This window comes from Carcharodon carcharias (assembly GCF_017639515.1).
Source record: "Carcharodon carcharias isolate sCarCar2 chromosome 38 unlocalized genomic scaffold, sCarCar2.pri SUPER_38_unloc_2, whole genome shotgun sequence".
Classification (NCBI taxonomy): Eukaryota; Metazoa; Chordata; class Chondrichthyes; order Lamniformes; family Lamnidae; genus Carcharodon; species Carcharodon carcharias.
In genome coordinates, this window is record NW_024470786.1 from 2289379 (window position 1) to 2303777 (window position 14399).

The 14399-nt window shown below is 53.8% G+C and overlaps 1 protein-coding gene across 1 annotated transcript in view; it reads right to left on the reverse strand.

Annotated features, from left to right (window-relative positions):
* Positions 1-238: 238 nt before the first annotated feature.
* The window catches only part of LOC121274781 (active breakpoint cluster region-related protein-like), a 171292-nt gene continuing 157131 nt past the window's right edge, over positions 239-14399 (reverse strand). Inside the window, exons 17-23 of the mRNA XM_041182131.1 lie at positions 12976-13035; positions 11232-11341; positions 9175-9314; positions 5758-5892; positions 4279-4384; positions 2974-3100; positions 239-376 (exon numbers count right to left, since the gene is read on the reverse strand). Coding sequence (XP_041038065.1) covers positions 287-376; positions 2974-3100; positions 4279-4384; positions 5758-5892; positions 9175-9314; positions 11232-11341; positions 12976-13035 — 768 coding nt within the window. The 3' untranslated portion in view covers positions 239-286. The remainder of the gene's footprint in view (positions 377-2973; positions 3101-4278; positions 4385-5757; positions 5893-9174; positions 9315-11231; positions 11342-12975; positions 13036-14399) is intronic.

A 14399-nucleotide genomic window follows, 5' to 3' on the forward strand; every position in this document is an offset into this window, starting at 1 on the left:
TGTAGAGGCTGGAGGATGTTACAGAGATAGGGAGGGGTGTAGGGGCTGGAGGAGGTTACAGAGATAGGGAGGGGTGTATGGGCGGGAGGAGGTTACAGAGATAGGGAGGGGTGTAGGGTCTAGAGGAGGTTACAGAGATAGGGAGGGGTGTTGGGGCTGGAGGAGGTTTCAGGGATCGCGAGGATTTTAGGCGGCCAGAGGTGTAAGGTGAAAGGTAGGCAGCATTGAAAACCAGCCATTCGGTCCAAGGACGCTTTATTTACAAATTGGCGGCTGATCACTGGCCTCACAGATGCAGGGAAACTGACTCAGTCCGCTGCCGCTGGATCACATTGGAAACTTTATCATCGGAGAGGAAGTAGTAAACCACCTGCACCTGCCGGACAAGAAGAGGTCAGGAGTTAGACTGCTCATCGTCCCCGTCACACACACCCTCCAGGACAGGTACAGCACGATGTTAGATACAGAGTAAAGCTCCCTCTACACTGTCCCCATCAAACACTCCCAGGACAGGTACAGCACAGGGTTAGATACAGAGTAAATCTCCCTCTACACAGTCCCCATCAAACACTCCCAGGACAGGTACAGCGCGGGGTTAGATACAGAGTAAATCTCCCTCTACACTGTCCCAATCAAACTCCCAGGACAGGTACAGCACGGGGTTAGATACAGAGTAAATCTCCCTCTACACTGTCCCAATCAAACTCCCAGGACAGGTACAGCACGGAGTTAGATACAGAGTAAAGCTCCCTCTACACAGTCCCCATCAAACACTCCCAGGACAGGTACAGCACGGGGTTAGATATACAGTAAATCTCCCTCTACACTGTCCCCATCAAACACTCCCAGGACAGGTACAGCACGGGGTTAGATACAGAGTAAAGCTCCCTCTACACCGTCCCCATCAAAATCTCCCGGGACAGGTACAGCATGGGGTTAAATACAAATTAAAGCCAGCTGTACACTGTCGCCATCAAATACTCCCAGGGCAGGTACAGCACGGGGTTAGATACCGAGTAAAGCTCGCTCTATAGTGTCCCCATCAAACACTCCCAGGACAGGTAGAGCTTGGAGTTAGATACAGAGTAAAGATCGCTCTACACCGTCCCCATCAAACCCTCCCAGGACAGGTACAGCATGGGGTTAGATACAGAGTAAATCTCCCTCTACACCGTCCCCATCAAACACTCCCAGGACAGGTGAAGCACGGGGTTAGATACAGATTAAATCTCCCTCTATAGAGTCCCCATCAAACACTAACAGGACAGGTACAGCAAGGGGTTAGGTACAGAGTAAAGCTCCCTCTGCAATGTCTCCATCTATCACTCCCAGGACAGGTATAGCACAGGGTTAGATACAGAGTAAATCTCCCTCAACACTGTTCCCATCAAACACTCCCAGGACAGGTACAGCACGGGGTTAGATACAGAGTAAAGATCCCTCTACACCGTCCCCATCAAACACTCCCAGGACAGGTGAAGCACGGGGTTAGATACAGAGTAAATCTCCCTCTACACCGTCCCCATCAAACACTCCCAGGACAGGTGAAGCACGGGGTTAGATACAGATTAAATCTCCCTCTATAGTGTCCCCATCAAACACTCCCAGGACAGGTACAGCACGGGGATAGATACAGAGTAAATCTCCCTCTACACTGTCCCCATCAAACACTCCCAGGACAGGTACAGCACGGGGTTAGATACAGAGTAAATCTCCCTCTATACTGTCCCTATCAAGCACTCCCAGGACAGATACAGCGTGGCGTTAGATACAGAGTAAATCTCCCTCTACACTGTCCCCATCAAACACTCCCAGGACAGGTACAGCACGGGGTTTGGTACAGAGTAAAGCTCCCTCTACAACGTCCCCATCAAACACTTCCAGGATGGTACAGCACGGGGTTATTAAAGAGTAAAGCTCCCTCTACTACCTCCCCATCAAACACTCGCAGGACAGGGTACAGCACGGGGAAAGATACAGAGCAACTCTCCCTCTACACTGTCCCCATCAAACACTCCCAGGACAGGTATAGCACGGGGTTAGATACAGACTAAATCTCCCTCTACACTATCCCCATCAAGCAGTCCCAGGACAGGTACAGAATGGGGTTAGTTAGAGAATAAAGCCCCGTGTACACTGTCGCCATCCAACACTCCCAGGACAGGTACAGCACGGGGTTAGATACAGAGTAAAGCTCCCTCTACACCGTCCCCATCAAACACTCCCAGGACAGTTACAGCACGGGGTTAGATACAGAGTAAATCTCCCTCTACACTGTCCCCATCAAATACTCCCAGGGCAGGTACAGCATGGGGTTAGATACAGAGTAAATCCCCCTCTACACTGTCCCCATCAAATACTCCCAGGGCAGGTACAGCATGGGGTTAGATACAGAGTAAATCTCCCTCTACACTGTCCCCATCAAATACTCCCAGGACAGGAGCAGCACGGGGTTAGATACAGAGTAAATCTCCCTCTACACTGTCCCCATCAAACACTCCCAGGACAGGTAGAGCACGGGGTTAGATACAAACTAAAGCTCACTCTAAACCGTCCCAATCAAACACTCCCAGGACAGGTACAGCACGGGGTTAGATACAGAGTAAAGCTCCCTCTACACTGTCCCCATCAAACACTCCCAGGACAGGTACAGCACGGGGTTAGATACAGAGTAAATCTCCCTCTACACTGTCCCCATAAAACGCTCCCAGGACAGGTACAGCAAGGGGTTAGGTACAGAGTAAAGCTCCCTCTACACCGTCCCCATCAAACACTCCCAGGACAAGTATAGCACGGGATTTTTAAAGAGTAAATCTCCCTCTACACTGTCCCCATCAAACACTCCCAGGACAGGTATAGCACGGGGTTAGATACAGAGTAAAGTTCCCTCCACACTGTCCCCATCAAACACTCCCAGGACAGGTGCAGCACGGGGACAGATCAGTGAAAATAGATCTGTGAGGGGGAACATACTTGGGCCACGACCTCTTGTGAGATGTTCTTGGGCTCTCCCTCATTCTTTATGCGAAGCATTGATGGTCCAAAGACAGTGGCCAAATTATGTAGTGTCATTTTATTGACCTGTTCATGTTCTGTCACCCTGGGAAGAAATTCATTAGGTGGTTAACAATTCCCAATTCCTCCTCCCTGTATTGATCCCCAATCTAATCCCACTGCTCCGCTCTCTCCCCATAGCCCTGTATCAATCCCCAAACAAATCCCATTGCCCTGATCTCTCCCCATAGCCTTGTATCAATCCCCAAACTAATCCCACTGTCCCACTCTCTCCCATAGCCCTGTACCAATCCCTAACTAATCCCACTGCCCTGATCTCTCCCCATAGCCTTGTATCAATCCCCAAACTAATCCCACTGCCCTGATCTCTCCCCATAGCCCTGTATCAATCCCCAAACTAATCCCATTGCCCCGCTCTCTCCCCATAGCCCTGTATCAATCCCCAAACTAATCCCACTGCCCCGCTCTCTCCCCATAACCCTGTATCAATCCCCAAACTAATCCCACTGTCCCACTCTCTCCCATAGCCCTGTATCAATCCCGAAATAATCCCAAAGGGAAAAGTGACTGGGAGACACCAGTCATAGTACAAATATCTCCCTGAGAGAGAGTGACTGAGAGACTCCAGTCAGTGTACAGGTATCTCCCTGAGAGACAGAGGGCCTGAGAGACACCAGTCAGTGTACAGATATCTCCCTAAGAGAAAGGGGACTGAGAGACACCAGTCAGTGTACGGATATCTCCCTGAGAGAGAGGGGACTGAGAGACACCAGTCAGTCTACAGATATCTCCCTGAGAGAGAGGGACTGAGAGACACCAGTCAGTGTACAGATATCTCCCTGAGAGAGAGAGAGGGACTGAGAGACACCAGTCAGTGTACAGATATCTTCTTGAGAGAGAGAGGGGACTGACAGACACCAGTGTACAGATATCTCCCTGAGAGAGAGAGGGGACTGAGACACATCAGTCAGTGTACAGATATCTCCCTGAGAGAGAGGGACTGAGAGACACCAGTCAGTGTACAGGTATCTCCCTGAGAGAGAGGGACTGAGAGACACCAGTCAGTGTACAGATATCTCCCTGAGACAGAGAGGGGACTGAGAGACACCAGTCAGTGTACAGATATCTCCCTGAGACAGAGAGGGGACTGAGAGACACCAGTCAGTGTACAGATATCTCCCTGAGAGAGAGAGAGGGACTGAGAGACACCAGTCAGTGTACAGCTATCTCCTGAACTGGTTCCTATTCAAGTCTTTAACATACCTTATGAGATGTTTCATCAGGTACATGAAGGTGTTCAGATTCGGCTCAGGGAGTTGATTCAGCAGTGACATCATCTGCTGCTCCTTGGCAACTGGGTCCTCCAGGGCTGGAAGTTAAGCAGAGTTCAGACCAGTGGACACAAATGCTTTCACCCCCACATGCGCACCCTCCAAACCCTTCTCTCCCATCTCCTCCTCACTCGACACCTCGCTCTCCCTCCCCTCCGTACTGAAGGTGCCCACCCTCACTGGGGTTCTGGGTGCTATGCGCTGTCCAAATATTCATTTCCATCGCCAAATTCCTCAACAGCATGAACCAGGGGTGGGCAGCTATTTGACTCTAGAAGCCATCGTTTTAATTTTTGTTTTAAATTTTAATATCTCCACGCTCCTGACTCCCCAAAGCCTGTCCACCATTGGCAAGGCACCAGTCAGGAGTGTGATGGGACACTCCCCACTTGCCTGGATGAGTGCGGCTCCCACAACACTCAAGAAGCTCGACACCATCCGGGACAAAGCAGCCCCGCTCGATCGGCCCCCCATCCACAAACATTCACTCCCTCCACCACCGACGCACAGTAGCTGCAGTGTGTGCAACATCTACAAGATGCACTGCAGCAACTCACCAAGGTTCCTTCGACAGCGCCGCCCAAATCCACAACCTCTACCATCTAGAAGGACAAGGGCAGCAGACACATGGGGAACACCCACCACCTGGAAGTTCCCATCCGAGCCCCTCACCATCCCGGCTTGGAAATATATCGGCCGTTCCTTCACTGTTGCTGGGTCCGAATCCTGGAACTCCCTCCCTAACAGCGCCGTGGGTGTACCTACACCACACGGGACAAAATCCTGGAACTCCCTCCCTAACAGCGCCGTGGGTGTACCTACACCACACGGGACAAAACCCTGGAACTCCCTCCCTAACAGCGCCGTGGGTGTACCTACACCACACGGGACAAAATCCTGGAACTCCCTCCCTAACAGCGCCGTGGGTGTACCTACACCACACGGGGACAAAATCCTGGAACTCCCTCCCTAACAGCGCCGTGGGTGTACCTACACCACACGGACAAAATCCTGGAACTCCCTCCCTAACAGCGCCGTGGGTGTACCTACACCACACGGGACAAAATCCTGGAACTCCCTCCCTAACAGCGCCATGGGTGTACCTACACCACACGGGACAAAATCCTGGAACTCCCTCCCTAACAGCGCTGTGGGTGTACCTACACCACACGGGGACAAAATCCTGCAACTCCCTCCCTAACAGCGCCGTGAGTGTACCCACACCACACGGGGACCGCAGCGGCTCACCCACCACCTTCTCGAGGGGCAATTAGGGAGGGGCATTCAATGCTGGGACACAGCCACACCCCCGTGAATGAATTTAAGAAGCAGTAGCCTCAGGTCCCCAGGCAAGCGAGCCAACTAACAATGCACAAAAACCCCCTCAACGACTGACGAACAAAGATCCTACCGACGGCGCTGACAAAGGAGGGGATAAGTTCATCGGTCAGCAAGGGTTCTGGAAGTTCACGCAAGTACAACTTTAACGTGCCAGCCACAACGTTAATATCGTAATTTTTCAGTTGGAGCAGGGCTTCCTTTGTGTCTGTATGGTTAGAAAATAAAATCAGTGAACAGGCAGCGAGAGCGGGAACATTTTCAAAGCGCTATTGAATCCTCCCTGTCGCTCTCTCGGACTCAGCTCCGAAACCGGAACGTCAGACACCCCAACCAAGAGGCCTGACCTCCAATGGACCAGAGGGACAGAGCCCCAACTCACACACCAACCCGGGTGCCAGCGCACAGGGAGAGCCGCACTGTCGGAGGGTCAGTGCTGAGGGAGAGCCGCACTGTCGGAGGGTCAGTACTGAGGGACCGCGGCTCTGTCTGAGGGTCAGTGCTGAGGGAGAGCCGCACTGTCGGAGGGTCAGTGCTGAGGGAGAGACGCACTGTCGGAGGGTCAGTACTGAGGGACAGCGGCTCTGTCTGAGGGTCAGTGCGAAGGGAGCGCCGCACTGTCGGAGGGTCAGTACTGAGGGAGAGCCGCACTGTCAGAGGGTCAGTACTGAAGGAGAGCAGCACTGTCGGAGGGTCAGTGCTGAGGGAGAGCCACACTGTCGGAGGGTCAGTGCTGAGGGAGCATCGCACTGTCGGAGGATCAGTACTGAGGGAGCGCCATATTGTTGGAGGGTCAGTGCTGAGGGAGAGCCGCACTGCTGGATGGGCAGTGCTGAGAGAGTGCCGCACTGTTGGAGGGTCAGTGCTGAGGGAGAGCCGCACTGTTGGAGGGTCAGTGCTGAGGGAGAGCCGCAATGTCGGAGGGTCAGTGCTGAGGGAGAGACGCAATGTCAGAGGGTCAGTACTGAGGGAAAGCCGCACTGTCAGAGGGTCAGTGCTGAGGGAGAGCCTCACTGTCAGAGGGTCAGTACTGAGGGAGAGCCGTACTGTCGGAGAGTCAGTAGTGAGTGAGCACGGCACTGTCAGAGGGTCAGTGCTGAGGGAGAGCCGCACTGTCGGAGGGTCAGTGCTGAGGGAGAGCCGCACTGTCGGAAGGTCAGTACTGAGGGAGCGCCGCACTGTTGGAGGGTCAGTACTGAGGGAGAGCCGCACTGTCGGACGGTCAGTACTGAGGGAGAGCCGCACTGTCAGAGGGGCAGTGCTGAGGGAGAGCTGCACTGTCGGAGGGTCAGTACTGAGGGAGAGCCGCACTGTCGGATTGTCTTTACTGAGGGAGAGCCGCACTGTCGGAGGGTCAGTACTGAGGGAGAGCCACACTATCGGAGGGTCAGTACTGAGGGAGAGCCACACTGTCAGAGGGTCAGTGCTGAGGGAGAGCCGCACTGTCGGATGGTCAGTACTGAGGTAGCACGGCACTGTCGGAGGGTCAGTACTGTGGGAGAACCGCACTATCGGAGGGTCAGTACTGAGGGAGAGCCACACTGTCGTGGGGTCAGTGCTGAGGAGAGCGGCAATGTCGGAGAGTCAGTACTGAGGGACAGCCACACTGTCAGAGGGTCAGTGCACAGGGAGAGCCGCACTGTCGGAGGGTCAGTACTGAGGGAGCGCCGCACTGTCAGAGGGTCAGTGCTTAGGGAGAGCCGCACTGTCAGATGGTCAGTACTGAGGGAGAGCCGCACTTTCGGAGGGTCAGTGCTGAGGGAGAGTCGCACTGTCAGATGGTCAGTACTGAGGGAGAGCCGCACTGTCGGAGGGTCAGTACTGAGGGAGAGCCGCACTGTCGGAGGGTCAGTGCTGAGGGAGAGCCGCACTGTCGGAGGGTCAGTATTGAGTGCGAGGCGCACTGTCGGAGGGTCAGTGCTGATGGAGCGCCGCACTGTCAGAGGGTCAGTACTGAGGGAGTGCTGTACTGTCGGAGGGTCAGTGCTGAGGGAGCGCCGCACTGTCAGAGGGTCAGTACAGAGGGAGAGCCGCACTGTCGGAGGGTCAGTACTGAGGGATCGCTGCACTGTAGGAGAGTCAGTAGTGAGTGAGCACGGCACTGTCAGAGGGTCAGTGCTGAGGGAGAGCCGCACTGTCAGAGGGTCAGTGCTGAGGGAGAGCTGCACTGTCGGAGGGTCAGTGCTGAGGGAGAGCCGCACTGTCAGAGGGTCAGTGATAGGGAGAGCCGCACTGTCAGAGGGTCAGTGCTGAGGGATAGCCGCACTGTTGGAGGGTCAGTACTGAGGGAGCGCCGCACTGTCGTAGGGTCAGTACTGAGGGAGAGCCACACGGTCGCAGGGTCAGTACTGAGGGAGAGCCGCACTGTCGGAAGGTCAGTACTGAGGGAGAGCCGCACTGTCGGAGGGTCAGTACTGAAGGAGAGCCGCACTGTCAGAGGGGCAGTGCTGAGGGAGAGCCGCACTGTCGGAGGGTCAGTACTGAGGGAGAGCTGCACTGTCGGAGGGTCAGTACTGTGGGAACGCCGCACTGTCGGAGGGTCAGTACTGAGGGAGCGCCGCACTGTAGGAGGGTCAGTACTGAGGGAGCGCCGCACTGTCGGAGGGTCAGTACTGAGGGAGAGCCGCACTGTTGGAGGGTCAGTACTGAGGGAGAGCTGCACTGTCGGAGGGTCAGTACTGAGGGAGAGCCGCACTGTCGGAGGGTCAGTACTGAGGGAGAGCCACACGGTCGCAGGGTCAGTACTGAGGGAGAGCCGCACTGTCGGAAGGTCAGTACTGAGGGAGAGCCGCACTGTCGGAGGGTCAGTACTGAAGGAGAGCCGCACTGTCAGAGGGGCAGTGCTGAGGGAGAGCCGCACTGTCGGAGGGTCAGTACTGAGGGAGAGCTGCACTGTCGGAGGGTCAGTACTGTGGGAACGCCGCACTGTCGGAGGGTCAGTACTGAGGGAGCGCCGCACTGTAGGAGGGTCAGTACTGAGGGAGCGCCGCACTGTCGGAGGGTCAGTACTGAGGGAGAGCCGCACTGTTGGAGGGTCAGTACTGAGGGAGAGCTGCACTGTCGGAGGGTCAGTACTGAGGGAGAGTCGCTGGAGTTGCTATCTTCCAGGGAAAGCTTTTAAATCCAGATTCGAGGCAGCCACTGTTGAGCGACAAGTTGTGGGGAATTTGTCTGCTGCCTGCTGGCTACCAGTACTTATCCCTCACACAACAGCACTGAGAAACAAGTGATCCAGTCATTCTTGTGGAATCTTGCTGTGCACCAATTGTCTGGAACACTCCCTGTGATGCAAAGGCGTGCACAGACCAGCGAGTGAATTATCTCGTTAGCAGAGGAGAGTCTCCTCCTTGAATTCCGTGTCTTGCGCCGCACTCACCACACTCAGCTATTCGGCCACAGAAGACCTCGCCAACGAATGAAACGAGCGACAGAGCCATCAAAAAAGGGCGAACCCCATTGCCTATTTGGACAAATCGTCCTCCCTACTCACTGCTTTCAAACGCCGCCTTCAGGGTCTGGACATCGGTGGCAATGCCCGAGACCCGGTAGATTCCCAGCTCGTCCAGCCCACGTCGCTCCACGTCCTCTGCGCAGTGCCGCACGATCAGCGGGACCCGGCTGCGATCCCGGCTGCTCCAGAGGGACACAGTGGATCAGGGTCGGAGGCAAAGCAGGGCAAAAAATAACTGAATTAATCCGCTTCCTCAAGGTGGGAGTGAAGCGGAAGGGGTTTGGGTCCATTGGCATTGTGTACAGTGGGAGTGAACGGGAAGGGGTTTGGATCCATTAGGATTGTGTACAGTGGGAGTGAATGGGAAGGGGTTTGGGTCCATTGGGATTGTGTACAGTGGGAGTGAACGGGAAGGGGTTTGGATCCATTGGTCTTGTGTACAGTGGGAATGAATGGGAAGGGGTTTGGGTCCATTGGGATTGTGTACAGTGGGAGTGAATGGGAAGTGGTTTGTGTCCATTGGGATTGTGTACAGTGGGAGTGAATGGGAAGGGGTTTGTTTCCATTGGGATTGTGTACAGTGGGAGTGAATGGGAAGGGGTTTGGATCCATTGGGATTGTGTACAGTGGGAGTGAACGGGAAGGGGTTTGGATCCATTGGGATTGTATACAGTGGGAGTGACCGGGAAGGGGTTTGTGTCCATTGGGATTGTGTACACTGGGAGTGAATAGGAAGGGGTTTGTGTCCATTGGGATTGTGGACACTGGGAGTGAATGGGAAGGGGTTTGTGTCCATTGGGATTGTGGACAGTAGGCGTGAACGGGAAGGGGTTTGGATCCGTTGGGATTGTGTACAGTGGGAGTGAATGGGAAGGGGTTTGTGTCCATTGGGATTGTGTACAGTGGGAGTGAACGGGAAGGGGTTTGGATCCATTGGGATTGTGTACAGTGGGAGTGAACGGGAAGGGGTTTGGGTCCATTGGGATTGTGTACAGTGGGAGTGACCGGGAAGGGGTTTGGATCCATTGGGATTGTGTACAGTGGGAGTGAACGGGAAGGGGTTTGGGTCCATTGGGATTGTGTACAGTGGGAGTGACCGGGAAGGGGTTTGGATCCATTGGGATTGTGTACAGTGGGAGTGAACGGGAAGGGGTTTGGATCCATTGGGATTGTGTACAGTGGGAGTGACCGGGAAGGGGTTTGTGTCCATTGGGATTGTGTACACTGGGAGTGAATGGGAAGGGGTTTGTGTCCATTGGGATTGTGGACACTGGGAGTGAATGGGAAGGGGTTTGTGTCCATTGGGATTGTGGACAGTAGGCGTGAACGGGAAGGGGTTTGGATCCGTTGGGATTGTGTACAGTGGGAGTGAATGGGAAGGGGTTTGTGTCCATTGGGATTGTGTACAGTGGGAGTGACCGGGAAGGGGTTTGGGTCCATTGGGATTGTGTACAGTGGGAGTGAACGGGAAGGGGTTTGGGTCCATTGGGATTGTTTACAGTGGGAGTGAACGGGAAGGGGTTTGGGTCCATTGGGATTGTGTACAGTGGGAGTGAATGGGAAGGGGTTTGGGTCCATTGGGATTGTGTACAGTGGGACTGAATGGGAAGGGGTTTGGGTCCATTGGGATTGTGTACAGTGGGAGTGAATGGGAAGGGGTTTGTGTCCATTGGGATTGTGGACAGTAGGCGTGAACGGGAAGGGGTTTGGATCCGTTGGGATTGTGTACAGTGGGAGTGAATGGGAAGGGGTTTGTGTCCATTGGGATTGTGTACAGTGGGAGTGAACGGGAAGGGGTTTGGGTCCATTGGGATTGTGGACAGTAGGCGTGAACGGGAAGGGGTTTGGATCCGTTGGGATTGTGTACAGTGGGAGTGAATGGGAAGGGGTTTGTGTCCATTGGGATTGTGTACAGTGGGAGTGAACGGGAAGGGGTTTGTGTCCATTGGGATTGTGTACAGTGGGAGTGACCGGGAAGGGGTTTGGATCCGTTGGGATTTGGTGCAGTGCGAGTGACTGGGAAGGGGTTTGGATCCGTTGGGATTTGGTGCAGTGGGATCCCACCATCTCCGCGCGTCGGTCGGTTATGTACTCACTAGGTGACAATGCTGATGGGAACGCCAAAGATACCACGCGGAGCTCCTGACAGTTCATCCAGTTGGCTGAGGCTTTGGTGCAGGTACCTCATGGAGCAGGTCATCTCATGCTGTTGGTGGAGGTGGGATCAGAGCAGGAGCGAGTGAGCTTCGTTGTAAGAGAGACCCCTCCTGCCCCCTTCTGGACATGACCGCCTCCCTGAGGGGGCTTCCTGACCTTTGCCCCCTGTGACCCCTGAATTGACCTTCAGCGCCCCTTGCCCTGCCCAACCCAGCCCCGGATCCCTTCCCCCTGTAAACCTTTCATGGCCTGAGCTTCTCTCCCTTGGTCGTTGAGTCCAACTGCGAGCCAACCTTCTGGGCCCTGAAGGGGACAGGGGTGGGCCTTGCGCATGGAAAGATCCCACGGGGGCACCGCCCGAAAGCGCGGCGTCAGTTCCCGCACATACACCAGGGGACTCCCGGATGGAGATCAGCACCTCCTCCTCCCTGCACTCCCCCACTCTCCAAACTATCACTCGGCTTATCCGATATTCCGCACAGGACGGGCAGAGGTTCCCTCCAGTGAAATATCGGGAAGATGGACTCTGTTGTTTTCGTTCCCTGCTGCAAACTCCAACCCAGAGCTCCCCTCTCCATGCTGACTGTCCACGGAAAAAGCAGACTGTTCACAACCTCAGGGTGGGACTTGACCTTAAGGTGAGTATCCGAACTCATGTCCACCCCATCGCTAAGATGGCACATTTCTCCCTCCGTAACGTCACCAGAGTCCACCCCCGTCTCAGCTCATCGGCTACTGAAGCCATCGCCCGCCCCTTCGTTCCCTCCGGGAATCGACTATTCCAGCCGCTCTCCTGGCCGCTCTCCCACACTCGACCCTCCTGTAGACTTCAACTGTTGCCGAACTCCGCTGATCCCTCCCCCATGTCCGAAATCGCACCGAGACCCCTTCACCCCCACACCCCCTGTGCTCGCAGAACCCACACTGGCTCCCGGTCCGGCAACACCTCCATTTTCACGTTCTCAACTCGTTTTCAAATCCCTCCATGGACCTCACTCCCCCCACCAAATCTCTGTAACCTCCTCCAGACACAACAACCCTCCCTATCTCTGTAACCTCCGCCAGCCCCTACAACTCTCCCTATCTCTGTAACCTCCGCCAGCCCCTACAACCCTCCCTATCTCTGTAACCTCCTCCAGCCTCTACACTCCTCCCTATCTCTGTAACCTCCTCCAGACCCTACACCCCTCCCTATCTCTGTAACCTCCTCCAGACCCTACACTCCTCCCTATCTCTGTAACCTCCTCCAGCCCCTACACTCCTCCCTATCTCTGTAACCTCCTCCAGACCCTACACCCCTCCCTATCTGTGTAATCTCCTCCAGCCCCTACACCCCTCGCTATCTCTGTAACCTCCTCCAGCCACAACAACCCTCCCTATCTCTGTAACCTCCGCCAGCCCCTACAACCCTCCCTATCTCTGTAACCTCCTCCAGCCACTACACCCCTCTCTATCTCTGTAACCTCCTCTAGGCCCTACAACACTCCCTATCTCTGTAACCTCCTCCAGCCCCTACACCCCTCCCTATCTCTGTAACCTCCTCCAGTCCTCCCGCCTGCAGCCACTTGACCTTGGCTGTGCTGCATGGGGTCAAAGGAAGGCCTACATCAAGAGTCGGCCAATTCCAGGCCTGAGGGCACAGCTTCTCTCCGCCAACCATGAACAATGAGAGACGTTCCTTACCCCATTCATCGCAATGACACGGTCTTTCCATTCCTTCGATTGCAGTGATCTGGGATCAAGCTGAAAGCAAAAAATAATCACAGCAGAAAACAGAGTCACCAGTTTTCCAAGGAGGAGACTAACTCATCACATAATATGGATACATGGGAGTTACAGACTGGAATCTAATCGAGGGGTTTGGGGTGGTTTATATATAGAATAACAGATACCCGGGAGTGAGTTACAGACTGGAATCTAATCGAGGGGTACGGGGTGGTTTATATATAGAATAACAGATACTCGGGGGTGAGTTACAGACTGTAATCTAATCGAGGGGTTCGGGGTGGTTTATATATAGAATAACAGATACCCGGGAGTGAGTTACAGACTGGAATCTAATCGGGGGATTCAGGGTGGTTTACATATAGAATAACAGATACCCGGGAGTGAGTTACAGACTGGAATCTAATCGGGGGATTCAGGGTGGTTTACATATAGAATAACAGATACCCGGGAGTGAGTTACAGACTGGAATGTAATCGAGGGGTTCGTTGGGGTTTATATATAGAATAACAGATACCCGGGAGTGAGTTACAGACTGGAATCTAATCGAGGTGTTCGGGGAGATCTATATATAAAATAACAGATACCCGGGAGTGAGTTACAGCCGGGAACCTAATTGGAGGGTTTGGGGTGGTTTATATATAGAATAACAGATACCCGGGAGTGAGTTACAGTCTGGAATCTAATCAAGGGGTTCGGGGTGTTTTATATATAGAATAACAGATACCCGTGAGTGAGTTACAGACTGGAATCTAATCGAGGGGTTCACGCGGGTTTATATATAGAATAACAGATACCCGGGAGTGAGTTGCAGACTGGAATCTAATCGAGGGGTTCACGCGGGTTTATATATAGAATAACAGATACCCGGGAGTGAGTTGCAGACTGGAATCTAATCGAGGGGTTCGGGGTGGTTTATATATAGAATAACAGATACCCGTGAGTGAGTTACAGTCTGGAATCTAATCGAGGGGTTCGGGGTGGTTTATATATAGAATAACAGATACCCGGGAGTGAGTTGCAGACTGGAATCTAATCGAGGGGTTCGGGGTGTTTTATATATAGAATAACAGATACCCATGAGTGAGTTACAGTCTGGAATCTAATCGAGGGGTTCAGGCGGGTTTATATATAGAATAACAGATACCCGTGAGTGAGTTACAGACTGGAATCTAATCGAGGGGCTTGGGGTGGGTTTATATATAGAATACCCGGGAGTGAGTTACAGACTGGAATCTATTCGAAGGGTTCGAGCTGGTTTATATATAGAATAACAGATACCCAGGATTGAGTAACAGACTGGAATCTAACTCAAGGGTTCGGGGTGGTTTATATATAGAATAACAGATACCTGGGAGTGAGTTACAGACTGGAATCTAATC